The following is a 17323-nucleotide window of genomic DNA, read 5'->3' as shown; positions in this document are numbered from 1 at the left end:
TGGAGTCCACCTGTGACTAGGGATGCACATTTTGGGGAATATTCAGAGGTCGAAACTTTCCGTGGGAATTAACGGCAATATATGTGAATTAACGGAAATGTATGCAAATTAATATTAATGCCATTTTAAATGTAGATGTGTTTTTTGCATTGGATATACAGTTGAAGTCGGAAGTTTACATACACCTTAGCCAAATACATTTAAACTCAGTTTTTCACAATTCCTGACATTTAATCCAAGTAAAAATTCCCTGTCTTAGGTCAGTTAGGATCACCACTTTATTTTAAGAATGTGACATGTCAGAATAATAGTAGAATAAATTATTTATTTCAGCTTTTATTTCTTTCATCACATTCCCAGTGGGTCAGAAGTTTACATACACTCAATTAGTATTTGGTAGCATTGCCTTTAAATTGTTTAACTTGGGTCAAACGTTTCGGGTAGCTTTCCACAAGGTTCCCACAATAAGTTGGGGGAATGTTGGCCTATTCCTCCTGACAGAGCTGGTGTAACTGAGTCAAGTTTGTAGGCCTCCTTGCTTGCACACGCTTTTTCAGTTCTGCCCACACATTTTCTATAGGATTGAGGTCAGGGCTTTGTGACGGCCACTCCAATACCTTGACTGTTGTCCTTAAGCCATTTTGTCACAACTTTGGAAGTATGCTTGGGGTCATTGTTCATTTGGAAGACCCATTTGCGACCAAGCTTTAACTTCCTGACTGATGTCTTGAGATGTTGCTTCAATATATCCACATAATTTCCCTTCCTCATGAAGCCATCTATTTTGTGAAGTGCACCAGTCCCTCCTGCAGCAAAGCATCCCCACAACATGATGCTGCCACCTCCGTGCTTCACGGTTGGTATGGTGTTCTTCGGCTTGCAAGCCTCCCCCTTTTTCCTCCAAACATTACAATGGTCTTTATGGCCAAACAGTTATATTTTTGTTTCATCAGACCAGAGGACATTTCTCCAAAAAGTACGATCTTTGTCTTTGTCCCCATGTGCAGTTGCAAACTGTCGTCTGGCTTTTTAATGGCGGTTTTGGAGCCGTGGCTTCTTCCTTGCTGAGCAGCCTTTCAGGTTATGTCGATATAGGACTCATTTTACAGTGGATATAGATACTTTTGTGCCTGTTTCCTCCAGCATCTTCACAAGGTCCTTTGCTGTTGTTCTAGGAATGATTTGCACTTTTCGCACCAAAGTACGTTCATCTCTAGGAGACAGAACGCGTCTCCTTCCTGAGCGGTATGACGGCGTGGTTCCATGTTGTTTATACTTGCGTACTATTGTTTGTACAGATGAACGTGGTACCTTCAGGCATTTGGAAATTGCTCCCAAGGATGAACCAGACTTGTGGAGGACTATAATTTTTTTTTCTGATGTCTTGACTGATTTCTTTTGATTTTCTTATGATGTCAAGCCAAGAGGCACTGAGTTTGAAGGTAGGCCTTGAAATAAATCCACAGGTACACCTCCAATTGACTCATTATGTAAATTAGCCTATCAGAAGCGTCTAAAGCCATGACACAATTTTCTGGAATTTTCCAAGCTGTTTAAAGGCACAGTCAACTTAGTGTATGTAAACTTCTGACCTTCTGGATTTGTGATTCAGTGAATTATAAGTGAAATAATCTGTAAACAATTGTTTGGAAAAATTACTTGTGTCATGCACAAAGTAGATGTCCTAACCGACTTGCCAAAACTATAGTTTGTTAACAAGAAATGTGTGGAGTCGTTGAAAAACGAGTTTTAATGACTCCAACCTAAGTGTGTGTAAACTTCCGACTTCAACTGTATTTACCATATCATATGGAGACAGAAACATACACCTTTTATCTTATCATAAGTAGACATAATTGCAAATTATTAAATCCTTCCAATATAAATTTTAAAAAACTATTTAGTTACGATTTGAACTTTAATGAAATTTTGAACTTTAATGAAATATTGAATGATCCATTGCATCTCCAAAAAACGTTTTCAACATACATCTGTAAAATGATAGTCTAGAAACTAAAGCTTTGGTTGTCTTCCTCTCAGGCTTCAATGTCTTCTCTCTGAAGCTCCTCAATGTCCACCTCTTCAACATCAGACTCTATGAGGCCTCATCTTCACTGTCACTTTCCAACCTTGTTAAGGATGGCTTGTTGTCAGGTTAAGGATGGCTTGTTGTCTCAAAATGCCTCATTTGCCCGGCTGGCCACCAATTTTTCAACCCTTTTATTGGTCACCCTGTTGCGTGCTTTGGTGTGTGTGTTCCCAAACAAGGACCATTTGCGCTTTGAGGCGGCTGATGTTGGTGGGATTTGGAGGATGATGGAGGCAACAGGGGAAAGGGCCTCAGATCCACAATGTCCCTTCCACCAGATGGCTGATGAGATATGTTGGCACGACTGCCATATTGCATCTCCATCCCAAAGCCTTTGCTTGGAAGTGTACTTCGCCAGACTTCCAAGAACCTTTCCCTCATCCAGGCCAAGGTGGCGGGACACAGTAGTGATGACACCATAGGCTTTGTTGATCTCTGCACCAGACAGGATGCTCTTGCCAGTGTACTTGGGGTCCAACACGTACGCTTCAGGCAGAAGTCTTCACGCTTTTTGATGTATTTCAGAAATGTAGTTTCCTCTGCTTGGAGCAACAGTGAAGTGGGCAGGGCAGTACGGATTTCTTCTCTTACATCTGCAAGCAGAGTCTGAATGTCAGACAGGATGGCATTGTCTCCCTCAATCCGTGCAATGGCTACTGCTATAGGTTTCAGGAGTTTTTCAGGCTGCTTACCACTCTCTCCCAAAATACATCATCCAGGAGGATCCTCTTGATGGCGCTGTCCATATCGGCAGTCTGTGATATGGCCATTTCTTGGAGCGACTCCTTCCCCTCCAGGAGACTGAAACATGACAACACCACCCCAATGGGTGTTGCTGGGCAGCTTCAATGTGGTGCTCTTATTCTTATCACTTTGCTTGGTGAGGTAGATTGCTGCTATAACTTGATGTACCTTCACATACCTAACCATTTCCTTGGCTCTCTTGTAGAGTGTATCCATTGTTTTCAGTGCCATGATGTCATTGAGGAGCAGATTCAATGCATGAGCAGCACAGCCAATGGGTGTGATGTGAGTGTAGGACTCATCCACTTTAGTCCAAGCAGCCTTCATTTTCGCAGCATTGTCTGTCACCAGACTACCTTCTGTAGTCCAAGGTCATTGATGACTGCCTTCAGCTCATCTGCAATGGAGACCGGTGTGTTTTTTATCTTTTGTGTCTTTGCTCTTGTAGAATACTGGTTGAGGGGTGGAGATGATGTAGTTAATTTTTCCTTGCCCACGAACATTCGACCACCCATCAGAGATGATTGCAATAGTCTGCTTTCTCTATGATTTTCTTGACCTTCACTTGAACTCTGCATCCAGCAAATGAGTAGATAAAGCATGTCTGGTTGGAAGGGTGTATGCTGGGCGAAGAACATTCAGAAATCTCTTCCAATACACATTGCCTGTGAGCATCAGAGGTGAACCAGTTGCATACACAGTTTGAGCAAGACATTCATCAGCATTTCTCTGACTACGTTCCTCCATTGAGTCCAAAAAAAATCTGATTCCAGGAGGACCATGAGCTGTTGCTATCGATAAGGTGTCTGATTCATCATTTTCACCTCGAATAGAAGTAGAGGGACTTTTGTTCAGAGGTTGCTTGTTGTGAGTGCTGAGGGAACTTTATGCATTTGGCCAGATGATTCTGCATCTTCGTTGCATTCTTCACATGATTTGGCACAGTATTTGCAAATGTACACAGCTTTTCCTTCTACATTAGCTGCAGTGAAATGTCTCCACACATCTGATAGTGCCTGTGGCATTTTCCTGTAAAGATTAGAAGAAGAAAAAGTTTTAAAAACTACAATTCCATGTACACATAAATAGTTAAGCAGTTAGATTAAACAACTCCTTTGTAAGATAAATGTTTTAAAATGAAACATGTATGGAAACAGGTGAATTAACACTCCTCGGTTAGCAGGCTTAAGCAAACTAAAACCCACATGGTAGCAAAAACTAAATTGTTAACAAGTTAGAAATGATTTAAACACACACAGTAAATAGTAGGCTACTATTTACTAGTTAACAAAAAAATGATGTATGTCATTTAAAATATATTCACCCCACCCAGTATTGTAATCAAAACTTACCAGAAAGCATGTAGTCCTTGACTCAGACAGTGTAGTAGTGTGGGCTCAATAGCATCTCACTAGTGTGCAAGATCTTGAGAATCAGCTGTACATGTGATGGAAGAGTGCACTGCACATGTGATGGAAGAATACACTGTGCATGCAGAGGGTTGCAATTCCATTGAATTGGGGATAGTTTCATCAAAATATGCCACAAGACCTAGAATTGCTTTATGTGTATCCCACGAAAAAGGTTCACTGTTAAAAGCAACATTTTTTGATGAATTTAAGGAAAATTCCCCAAATTCCCAGGCTTAACTTCCCATGGAAAATTTCCGGAAATTTCCGGGAAAGTTTCTGACCCTTTGCAACGCTATCTGTGATCAATTCAATTGTTTGGATATGATTTAGAAACACACCTGTCACTGTTATAAGACTGGGAATATAATTATACACATCTACAAGTGGTGCTTTTGTAATTTCATCTGCACAAGGGATTCACTTTTATTTTTTTATTTTTTTAAATGATTATCTCTTTTTGCTGTTTGATCCACTAACAAAACGCGACTTTAAAGAGCGGGACTGTGGGTTTAGGTTTAAGACCGCACTCTCACAGACATACTGTGCGAAGAGAACATGTTCTATTTAGGCTTGTACCTCGTTTGGGGAGGTATTGTCTGGGATGGGGGGAGGGGGTGGGGGGAGGGGTTGAATTGTTCAGTTCTAATGTTGTCATTCTGTCTTTTTCGTTTTTTTTTCTGTACTTTTTCCAAACATCTACCACCGTACATTATTACTCTGAGACAAGTTATTCTGGGGTTTTTGGGCGCTCATTGCTTTTCCATTCTATGCTCTAATGACAGGGTTGTATAACGGGAATGCCCAGAGGGGCCAAAACAATGCGATCAAGTACATTTCGTGGAACATCAAAGGGGTTAATAACCCAGTGAAGCGTAAGAGGGTGTTGACACACTTAAAGGGTTTGAATGCAAATGTTGCATTTCTACAAGAGACTCACTTGAGGACTGGTGAGCACTTTAGGATGCGTAGGGACTGGGTTGGTCAAGTGTTCCACTCTAACTTTCATAGTAAATCAAGAGGGGCTGCCATTTTGGTTGATAAAGCTACTCCCTTTGTAGCTTCTGAGGTTATCGCTGATCCTAAGGGACGATACGTCATAGTAACCGGTAAACTGTTTTCTACCCCTCTTGTTTTGGCTAGTGTTTATGCTCCCAATTGGGATGACACAAGTTTCATTTCTTCCTTTTTGTCTGCTATACCCAATTTAGATTCTCATTTGTTGATTTTAGGGGGGGATTTCAACTGCAAAATGTCCCCAGTTCTTGACAAGTCCTCACGAACAACTACAGGCCCATCTAAATGTGCCCTACTTATTCAAGCCTTTCTTCAGAAATATGCCATGTTTGAGGCCTGGCGTTTCCTACATCCTACAGATAGACAGTATTCCTTTTATTCTCATGTTCATCAAACATACTCCCGGATTGATTACTTCTTTTTGGACAAAAAACTTCTGCCTAACCTTCGGCAGTGTACTTACAAGAGTATTGTTATTTCTGATCATTCACCATTAGTGCTTGAACTAGAGTTTCCCCAGCGACCTCCTATGTGTTATCAATGGCGTCTTAACCCCATTTTACTCTCAGATAAGGAGTTTGTCAATTTCATTTCTTCTGAAATCACCTTATTCCTAGAAACTAATTTAACACCAGGTATGTCCTGCTCTACCATATGGGAGTCTCTCAAAGCATACCTACGTGGCCAAATTATTTCTTATACAGCCAACCAAAACAGAGTTCGCTCTCAGCGACTTCGGGACCTGAGCGAATCCATAGCCACATTGGATGAGAAGTATGCTACGGTTCCTTCCTCTGATCTGCATAAAGAGCGCCAACTACTCCAATCTGAATTTGATGAGCTTTCTACCAGGCAAGCTGAACAGTTACTCTTGCGAGCTCGGTACAGAGTGTATGAACAAGGCGACAAGGCCAGTAAACTCCTTGCACATCAGATCCGTAAATCTGAGGCCTCACGTTTAATCCCACAAATAAGGACCCCGTCTGGTGCCACCACAGTTATACATAAAGAGATCAATGATCAATTCAAACAATTTTACTCTGCGCTATACACGTTTTCTGGTCTGCTTTGCCCATTCTTGTCTCGACTATTTGCAGAGTGCCTTAATACCTCAAAGCTACCGCCTAGTCTTTATCAGGCTTCAATTTCATTACTATTAAAGAAAAACAAAGACCCCCTGGAATGTGGATCCTATCGCCCAATCTCGCTTTTAAACTGTGATTACAAAATCCTAGCCAAGCTTTTAGCCATCCGTATGGAAGGCTCGCTGCACCAAGTAATACACTCTGACCAGACTGGCTTTGTGAGAAATAGGCATTTGTTTTTCAATATTAGGCGCCTTATGAATATACTGTACTCCCCTCACTTGATGCAGAAAAAGCGTTTGACCGCGTTGAGTGGGATTACCTAACAGCTACCCTTTATAGATTTGGCTTTGGCCCCAAATTCATTGCGTGGATAAAGATTCTTTATTTTTCCCCCATGGCTTCGGTACGGACTAACAACTTGTCCTCTGACTATTTTCCCTTGCACCGCGGATCCAGACAGGGCTGTCCACTCTCCCCCTTGTTGTTTGCTTTGGCAATCGAACCTCTCGCCATTGCACTAAGCTCTAATGATGCCATTCAAGGAATAATCAGGACGGGCTCAGAGCAGAAAGTCTCGCTATATGCGGATGACCTCCTTTTGTTTATCTCTAACCCTGATACCTCATTGCCACGCGCCTTATCTGTTCTTAAAAGGTTTGGATCAATCTCAGGGTACAAGCTGGATCTAGGCAAGAGTGAGCTTTTTCCTGTAAACAAGGCTGCTTTAAAGTGCTCTTTTACAAGTTCTCAGTTTAGGATTGTCCGGGATCAATTCACCTACTTGGGAGTTAAAGTGACAAGGAAATATTCAAATCTGTTTCAGGAAAACTTGGTGGCTCTAGCAGACAGTTTGAAACAATCTTTTACTTTTTGGAATTCGCTACCTCTTTCTCTTATCGGAAGGATTAATGTCATTAAAATGAGTGTGTTGCCCAAATTTCTATATTTATTTCAATGTTTACCCATTTTTATTCCAAAATCTTTTTTTATTTCACTGGATCAAACATTCATGCATTTTATTTGGGATGGCAAGGTACCACGGATTGGTAGAAAACATTTACAGAAGCCTAAGTCATTGGGGGGTTTAGCTCTACCAAATTTTCAGACATACTATTGGGCTGCAAATTTCAGAGCCCTTCTGTACTGGCTGCAGACTGATCCTACTGGCCCTAGACCACTCTGGGTCCAGATGGAGTCTGAATCGTGTAAACCTGCTGCACTTTCTTCTGTGTTGTGCTCGTCTCTCCCAGTGTCCCTAGGCAAAAGGTGTGTCAACCCAATTGTAAAGCAGTCTCTTAAAATTTGGAATCAGTTCCGTTTAGCCTTTGGCCTCCGAGGCTTTTCTCTATCAGGCCCAATCAATCAGAACATTTTATTTCCTCCATCCTCCTTTGAATGATGGGGCTTTTGGCATCTGGCACTCACTAGGCCTCTCCTCACTAGCCCAATTATTCTTTGATGATACATTTGCCTCTTTTGCTCAGCTACAGGAAAGGTTCAACCTCCCCCAATCCCACTTTTTCCGCTATCTCCAGACTAGGAACTTTGTCAGAGCTAACACACCTGAATTTCCCCATAGGCCTGCGAATACAGCTATAGAGAGCATCTTGGAGCTGAACAAGCTTCCTAGGGGTGCAATTTCAGATGTATATGCAATCATTCATGACTTACAGAACCCTTCTTTGGTGCCTTTAAAGACTCGATGGGAAAAGGATTTGGGGGAGGAACTTGGGGAAGACACCTGGGAATCTGTGCTGCGCAGGGTGCATTCGTCCTCTTTTAGCACTAGACACAGCCTCATTCAATTCAAGGTGGTTCACCGTATCCACTGGTCTGGGGCCAGACTTGGAAGAATATTCTCTGATTTTGATCCTACCTGTGTCAGATGTAAAATTGAACCAGCCACACTGTTGCATATGTTCTGGGGCTGTCATAAACTGGCCTTCTGCCTGGTGTGTTTAACTTGTCTAAAGTATGGTATCTTTAAAGCTATTTTTTTTTTTTTATGTATTATTTGTATTTTTTCTAGTTGAGTATATTATTTATATTGCTTTGTCTTGTCTGTGTGTGTAAAACTTAATAAACAGAGTTTTCAAGAAACACACCTGTCTATATAAGGTCCGACAGTTGACAGAGCCGAAACTAAACCAAACTATATCTCGGCGAATTGTCCATAAATCGTTGAGATAGAACTGTGATGAGGCATATATCTGGGGAAGGGTATAAAACAATTTCTAGAGTGTCGAAAGTTTCCAAGAGCACAGTGGTCTCCATCATTGGGAAATGGAAAAGATATGGAACTACACAGACTCTGCCTAAAGCTGGCCAACTAGGCAAGAAGGACCTTGGTTAGGGAACCCAATGACCACTCTGACAGAACTACAGAGTTCATTGGCTGAGATGGGAGAACCTGCCAGAAGGATAGCAGTCTCTACAGCACTTCACCAATCTGGAGTTTATGGGAGAGTTACCAGACGGAAGCCATTCCTGAGAAATAGGCACATGACGGCACACCTGGACTTTGCAGAAAGACTCTGAGGGCATAAGGCATAAGATTATATGGTCTGACGAGACATGAATTGAACTCTTTGGCCTGAATGCAAAGCACTATGTCTGGAGAACCAGGCACAGCTCATTACCCGTCTAACACCATCCCTACCGTGAATTATGGTGGTGGCAGCATCATGCTCAAATCAAATTTTATTTGTCACATGCTCCGACCTTACAGTGAAATGACCTTACAGTGAAATGCTTACTTACAAGCCCTTAACCAACAATGCAGTTTTAAGAAAATCCCTAAAAAAAGTAAGAGATAAGGATAACAAATAATTAAAGAGCAGCAGAAAATAACAATAGTGGAGCTATATACGGGGGGCACCGTGTCGAGGTAATTATGTACATGTAGGTAGAGTTATTAAAGTGGCTATGCATAGATAATAACAGAGAGTAGCAGCAGCAGCGTGGGGGGGGGGGGGGGGGGGCAATGAAAATAGTCTGGGTAGCCTTTTGATTAGCTGTTCAGGAGTCTTATGGCTTGGGGTAGAAACTGTTTAGAAGCCTCTTGGACCTAGACTTGGTGCTCCGGTACCGCTTGCTGTGCGGTAGCAGAGAGAACTAGGGTAGCTGGAGTCTTGGACAATTTTTAGGGTCTTCCTCTGACACCGCCTGGTATAGAGGTCCTGGATGGCAGGAAGCTTGGCTCCGGTGATGTACTGGGCCGTACGCACTACCCTCTGTAGTGCCTTGCGGTCGGATGCCGAGCAGTTGTCATACCAGGCAGTGATGCAACCCATCAGGATGCTCTCGATGGTGCAGCTATAAAACCTTTTGAGGACCCATGCCAAATCTTTTCAGTCTCCTGAGGGGGAATAGGTTTTGTCGTGCCCTCTTCACGACTGTCTTGGTATGCTTGGACCATGTTGGTTTGTTGGTGATGTGCACACCAAGGAACTTGAAGCTCTCAACCTGCTCCACTACACCTCCTTTTTCTGTAGTCCACAATCATCTCCTTTTTCTTGATCACGTTGAGGGAGAGGTTGTTGTCCTTGCACCACACGGTCAGGTCTCTGACCTCCCTATAGGCTGTCTCGTCGTTGTCGGTAATCAGGCCTACCACTGTTGTGTCATCAGCAAATTGAATGATGTGGTTGGAGTCGTGCCTGGCCGTGCAGTCATGAGTGAACAGGGAGTACAGGAGGGGACTGAGCACGCACCCCTGAGGGGCCCCCGTGTAGAGGATCAGCATGGCGGATTTGTTGTTACCTACCCTTACCACCTGGGGGCGGCCCATCAGGAAGTCCAGGATCCAGTTGCAGAGAGAGGTGTTTAGTCCCAGGGTCCTTAGCTTATTGATGAGCTTTGAGGGCACTATGGTATTGAGCTGAGCTGTAGTCAATGAATAGCATTCTCACATAGGTGTTGCTTTTGTCCAGGTGGGAAAGGGCAGTGTGTAGTGCAATAGAGATTGCATCATCTGTTGGTGCAGTATGCAAATTGGAGTGGGTCTAGGGTTTCTGGGATAATGGTGTTGATGTGAGCCATGACCTGCCTTTCAAAGCATTTCATGGCTGCAGACGTGAGTGCTACAGGTCGGTAGTCTATGTGGATGCTTTTCAGCAGCAGGGTCTGGGAGACTGGTAAAGTTAGGGGGAACAATGAATTAAGCCAAATACAGGCAAATCCTTGATGAGAACCTGCTTCTGAGTGCAAACAACCTTAGACTGGGCTAAAATGTATGTTCCAACAGGACATTGACCCCAAGCATACAGCCAAAGCAATGCTGGAATGGCTTCAGAACAAGAATGGGAAAGTCCTTGAGTGGCCAAGTCAAAGCCTGGACTTGAATCCCATTGAAAATATTTGGAAAGACTTGAAGATTGCTGTTCACCGCCGCTCCCCATCTAACTTAACAGAGCTTGAGAAAATCTGCAAGGAAAAATGGGAGAAAATCCAAAATCCAGACATGCAAGGCTGATACAGATATAGTCAATTTGTCTCAAAGCTCTAATCGCCGCCAAAGTTGCTTATACAAAGTATAGATTCGGGTTTGAATACTTATGTAAATTAGATATTTATGTATTTCATTTTCAATACATTTGCAAAAATGTAAACAAAAACATAAATAACTGTCATTATGGGGTATTGTGTGTTGAATTCTGTCTTTAACTACAAAATATGAAATAAGTCGGTAATGAATACTTTCTGAAACCACTGTATATTTGCATCTTATCACCTTTTCTTATTCCCTTATTGATTCACCCTTTCTTTGAGGTGATTTGTACTGATAATGTCATTGATAGTAGCTTAACTAGCTAATAATAGAAGGATAAAGGTTCCAACTTTATCAACATCCCCCCTTTTATACCAGATACTCAAGTGCCCTTTGGAGTAGTCTTCGGAGGAACAGACATTAATGAAGATGTGAAAGTGGAGCAGAAGCGTGCAGTTATGGAGCAGGTGTTGCTGAAAGCCAGGTGAAGTCAAGCCTCTGACTCTAGATTTGGAAACCATTAATGTCCAATTGAACCACAGACTCAAATCAAATGTATTTATAAAGCCCTTCTTACATCAGCTGATGTACAGCACTTTGTGACAGAAACCCAGCCTAAAACCCCAAACAGCAAGCAATGCAGGTGTAGAAGCACAGTGGCTAGGAAAAACTCCCTAGAAAGTCCAGAACCTAGGAAGAAGCCTAGAGAGGAACCAGGCTATGAGGGTTGGCCAGTCCTCTTCTGGCTGTGCCGGGTGAAGATGATAACAGAACATGGCCAAGATGTTAAAATGTTCATAGATGACCAGCAGGGTCAAATAATAATAATAATCACAGTGGTTGTCGAGGGTGCAACAGGTCAGCACCTCAGGAGTAAATGTCAGTTGGCTTTTCATAGCCGATCATTCAGAGTATCTCTACCGCTCCTGCTGTCTCTAGAGAGTTGAAAACAGCAGGTCTGGGACAGGTAGCACGTCCTGTGTTCCATAGTCGCAGGCAGAACAGTTGAAACTGGAGCACAGCCAGGTGGACTGGGGACAGCAAGGAGTCATGAGGCCAGGGTCTAGGGTTCAGAGAGAGAGAGAGAGAGAGAGAGAGAGAGAGAGAGAGAGAGAGAGAGAGAGAGAGAGAGAGAGAGAGAGAGAGAGAGAGAGAGAGAGAGAGAGAGAGAGAGAGAGAGAGAGAGAGAGAGAGAGAGAGAGAGAGAGAGAGAGAGAGAGAGAGAGAGAGAGAGAGAGAGAGAGAGAGAGAGAGAGAGAGAGAGAGAGAGAGAGAGAGAGAGAGAGAGAGAGAGAGAGAGAGAGAGAGAGAGTCAGTCCAACTTAAAAGTCAGTTCATTCATTTATTCATTCATTCATTCTAGGGACAGTAAGTAGGCCTGCGTCTTGTGACCGTAGCGTACGTGTAGGTATGTACGGCAGGACCAAATCGGAAAGATAGGTAGGAGCAAGTACATGTAATGCTTTGTAGGTTAGCAGTAAAACCTTGAAATCAGCCCTTGCCTTAGCAGGAAGTCAGTGTAGAGAGGCTAGCACTGGAGTAATATGATCACATTTTTTGGTTCTAGTCAAGATTCTAGCAGCCGTGTTTAGCACTAACTGAAGTTTATTTAGTGCTTTATCCGGGTAGCCGGAAAGTAGAGCATTGCAGTAGTCTAACCTAGAAGTGACAAAAGCATGGATTAATTTTTCTGCATCATTTTTGGAAAGAAAGTTTCTGATTTTTGCAATGTTACGTAGATGGAAAAAGCTGTCTTTGAAACAGTCTTGATATGTTTGTCAAAAGAGAGATCAGGGTCCAGTGTAACGCCGAGGTCCTTCACAGTTTTATTTGAGACGACTGTACAACCATCAAGATTAATTGTCAGATTCAACAGAAGATCTCTTTGTTTCTTGGGACCTAGAACAAGCATCTCTGTTTTGTCCGAGTTTAAAGGTAAAACATTTGCAGCCATCCACTTCCTTATGTCTGAAACACAGGCTTCCAGGGAGGGCAATTTTGGGGCTTCACCATGTTTCATCGAAATGTACAGCTGTGTGTCATCCGCATAGCAGTGAAACTTAACATTATGTTTCCGAATGACATCACCAAGAGGTAAAATATATAGTGAAAACAATAGTGGTCCTAAAACGGAACCTTGAGGAACACTGACATTTACAGTTGATTTGTCAGAGGACAAACCATCCACAGAGACAAACTGATATCTTTCCGACAGATAAGATCTAAACCAGGCCAGGACTTGGCCATGCATACAGAATGCATGCTAACAATTTTTAACTACTGTACTCTGGACAGTTCCATTGCTTTTTTGCAATTTTAAATGTCTACCCCTGACACATTACTTAAAAGCCCATGCAGTTGATCTGAAAAATATAACACCAATAAACTTGCTATTGAATGAATACGTTATAATTTACAGTATCACATTTTAAGACCACACACACACATAACAATTGTATAATTGCTGCCTTGACTGCACTATGTTTCTTTATATAGTCTCAGTAGTGGATAGTGCACCATAGAGGTTTGGCTGAAGTACAGTGAGAATGTGTGGGAAAATAAAGACAGGATTACTATGAGCTACCACTAGGAGACCTTCTGGGTCTGTATTACTGGCATGAAACAGTGAGGTTGAACTGTCTTACCAGTGAAGCTAACCCCAGCTGGGCTGGTTATGTGTTCTATCTTCGTGGGATCCCGCCCTGCCTCTAATGCTGCTGGTTAGTGGTGCATTGGCTCAGTATCTGAGCCTAGGCTATATGTCTTATTTCACAGAGAACTTTGTGTCTTTATTTTCAAGGGTGTTGTTTTGATTTTAGACATCCGTAAGACATCCATCGAGTATGAGTCTAAGGGATAATTGCTTCTGGGGAACACTGGTGTAATCTGGGTCACATGACTTCAAACGTCTCAGTCATGGCGCCTCCTGCTGTTACCGCCTCTCCTCACAAACCTTGATCATGAAATTCAGTCACCCATAACTAGGCCTGTTGGCCCAATTCACGATCCTTTCGAAATATAGCACATTACTGCCTTTTTTTCAACATTTCCTTTGTATTCTTAGTAGGGCCTGACCGATATATCGTTTCACCGATATTGGCCTTTTATCGATATCGGCGATAATTCTATTCCACGATATACATTAAGTAGGGTGAGAAAAAGGAATGTCATGCTTCTCTGAACACTTGTGGCCATTCTCATATTGGACAATTGCTCCTTTGAAAGGCTGTGTGGTAAATGCCACTTTTTTATGTCCCTGCTGTAAAACTGTATATCGGCAGATATATCGGTATCAGTTAGGTTTGTCTCCTAAAAAATTGGAATTGATATCAAACCCACCCAAAATAACATATTGATTCACGCACAAATCCTTCCTCAAACCAGCAGCAGCAACTTCTCCACCCTCACCTACGCATCCTCAGTTAGGAGGTTTTTGTGGAGTTCCTGTCATATGCCTTTGATTTCTGCTCTGATATTTTCTCAACTTTTATTGTTTGGAAAGGAGTGACAGATGCTAACCCTGAAAGACAATTGTGTTATCATACTGTCCATGACCATTAACTGAAGTAATGGGTTTTCTTTTTTTACAGATTTGCTGTTGCATTTACTGACAAGCTGAAAGCAGAGGCTGAAGTATTTCTGGTAGCTATGATTCATTCATCAGTGTTAACTCTGCTTGTAGTAGTGCTCACATATGACCATTTTAAACCGAGCAAGCACACTTACTGTAAAGTGGGGGTTCAAAGATGGCTCATTCAAGTACATGGCCAGGTGTGTTTTATGTCTACCATAGTGTTTAATTACAGTATGTCTCTCAGTTATATAGTAGCTGGTTCATTGAAATGTTCATATAAATCTGTATTGAGAACATGGCAGTCGTGAAAGGAAATTTCTGCTAATATTTTGCCAAATGATGTGTGTGATATGTGTAATGATGGCCGTCTAAAGGGGCAAGCCATCTCAGAGGTCATTGTGGAAGCGAGTGACTCTTCCAATTTACAGCACATCAAGAGACAGCAGGAACCTGACAGCCACAGTAAATAAAACAGAATGGTTTTACTAACCAAAACACAATATCCTGGCCCGTCCCATAATAGTGTGGCAATATAACAATATTACCATGTTTTATTTCCAGATTAAGGAAAATGGCACGCTTTATCGCTGTCATCTAGCAGTGACAGCATGCAATCAGGGCAGGCGCAGGGAGACTGTGCCACGCTTTTTATTGAGACAGAAAACACACATGGGGGATAGATCAAGTCTAACTGTGTGATAACATCCAGTCAATTACCTTTCCATCAACTGTGAATTATTGGCTTGGGCTCACCCCTTTCACTTGGTGATGACTGTTTATGCTTATTTTGCGGTGGTGATGCACAGTGCCTTCAGAAGGTTTTCACACCCCTTGACTTTTTCCATATTTTGTGTTACAACCTGAATTTAACATTTATTAAATGTATATTTTGTGTCACTGGCCTTTATTACCCCATAATGTCAATGTGGAGTGTTGTTTAGACATTTTTACAAATGAATGAATTAAAAATGAAAGCTCCAATATCTTGAGTCAATAAGTATTCAACCCCTTTGTTATGGCAAGCCTAAATAAGTTCAGGAGTAAAGATTTGCTTAACAAGTCAGGGCACATGTTGGTAGATGGGTAAAAAAACAAAACAGACATTGAATATCCCTTTGAGCATGTTGAAGTTATTCATTACACTTTGGATGGTGTATCAATACACCCAGTCACTACAAAGATAAACGCGTCCTGAATAACTCAGTTGCCGGAGAGGAAGGAAACCGCTCAGGGATTTCACCATGAAGCCAATGGTGACTTTAAAACAGTTACAGTTTGAAGACTGTGATAGGAGAAATCTGAGGATGGATCAATAACATTGTAGTTACTCCACAATACTAACCTAATTGACAGAGTGAAAAGAAGGAAGTCTGTACAGAATAAAGATATTCAAAATCATGCATCCTGTTTCCAATAGGTCACTAAAGAAAACCTGCAAAAAATGTGGCAAATAAATTAACTTTATGTCCTGAATACAAAACGTTATGTTTGGGGCATATTGAAAACAACTAAAACATCACTGAGTATCACTCTTCATTTTTCAAGCATTGTGGTGGCTGCATCATGTTATGGGTATGTGTGTCATTGTCAAGGACTCGGGAGTCTTTTAAGATAAAAAGAAACGTAATAGAGCTAAGCACAGGCAAAATCCTAGAGGAAAACCTGGTTGTCTGCTTTCCAACAGACACTGGGAGACAAATTCACCTTTCAGCAGCACAATAACCTGAAAAAGAAGGACAAATATACACTGGAGTTGCTTACCAAGATAACATTCATTGAATCTTCCTGAGTGGCCTAGTTACAGTTTTGACTTAAATCGGCTTGAAAATCTATGGCAAGAGTTAAATGGCTGTCCAGCAATGATCAACAGCAATTTAGGAAATCTGTTCCCAAATATTCCCACGCATAGAGAGGTATATGTGATCGTATCCCAATATAATCAAGGTTTGAAATGATTCTGTTTTTGTCAAATACTATATCTGTTTGTGATTATTGGGGTCAATATTCAGTGTATAAATGATTTATAACTGCTGTATATTCCGGCCCCCTGACCATCCCCTTTTCCTTGAGGGGCCAGAACATACAGCACATAATTTGTACACTGCAAATTGACCGTAAAAATAAATATATAGACTTTATGTTAACATATTATTGCTTACAGTTATCTGTAGGAGAAAAAATATTCTGTTATGAAACTGCCTGTCACCATTCTTGTTAGTTCTCCTTAATGGGGTATGTCTTACCATGCAAATAATTTAGTATGTTTAAATTGCTGCATTAAACTTTCAGGATTTTTTCCAATATCATATTCTCTGTTTTCATTCCCCCAGCTGTCCCAAAGCAGCAAAATCTACGTCCAGCCTCAAGGTAAGCTCAGTAGGATGAAATATTCACTGCCCATAGCTGTGCTTCCCTGTGTGTCTGTGGCAGTATTTGCTGTTGCATTAAGCAGCTTTGGCAGTTCTCCCACCACAACATGCTGCAGTAGAGTATTTTGAGTCGCTCTTGCCATTGGCTATCTGTCACACCACATGGGTCAGCACAAAGCAGCACAGAGAGGTGTACTGTAGGTCTCCAAGCCGCATGTCTGCTGAGCCAATAGTGCCCAGCCCCAGCAAAACAGACCAGACTGCTGCCAGTGTACTCAGCAAAGCCTGGTTACAGAGAGATGTGCTAACCAACTGTATTACCCACCAAACATGTCGGTGACAAAACCCACCCGGAGAAGTACAGTAATGATGCATGCACCCACCTGTGAAAGATGTAACATGTCAGCAGGTAGCAATCCCAGATGTGTTATCTTACATCATATGTCACACAGTAGTGGCTCATTGTCATCACCCAATGTGGAGTTTGTGTGATAAGTTGCACAGAGATGCAGAGCACATTAGCGTGTTCATATGGCGGAGGCCA

At 42.0% G+C, this 17323-nt stretch overlaps 1 protein-coding gene across 2 annotated transcripts in view; it reads left to right on the top strand.

Moving 5' to 3' along the window:
- The window catches only part of glt1d1 (glycosyltransferase 1 domain containing 1), a 44226-nt gene that overhangs the window by 2545 nt on the left and 24358 nt on the right, over positions 1–17323 (top strand). For both annotated transcript variants that reach the window (XM_039013405.1, XM_039013403.1), the window contains exons 3-5: positions 11215–11320; positions 14427–14478; positions 16741–16777. In XM_039013405.1, the coding sequence (XP_038869333.1) occupies positions 11215–11320; positions 14427–14478; positions 16741–16777 (195 nt within the window). The remainder of the gene's footprint in view (positions 1–11214; positions 11321–14426; positions 14479–16740; positions 16778–17323) is intronic.

The sequence above is a fragment of the Salvelinus namaycush genome, chromosome 18 (genome assembly GCF_016432855.1).
Source record: "Salvelinus namaycush isolate Seneca chromosome 18, SaNama_1.0, whole genome shotgun sequence".
NCBI classification, from domain to species: Eukaryota; Metazoa; Chordata; class Actinopteri; order Salmoniformes; family Salmonidae; genus Salvelinus; species Salvelinus namaycush.
This window is presented reverse-complemented; position numbering and strand designations above follow the sequence as displayed.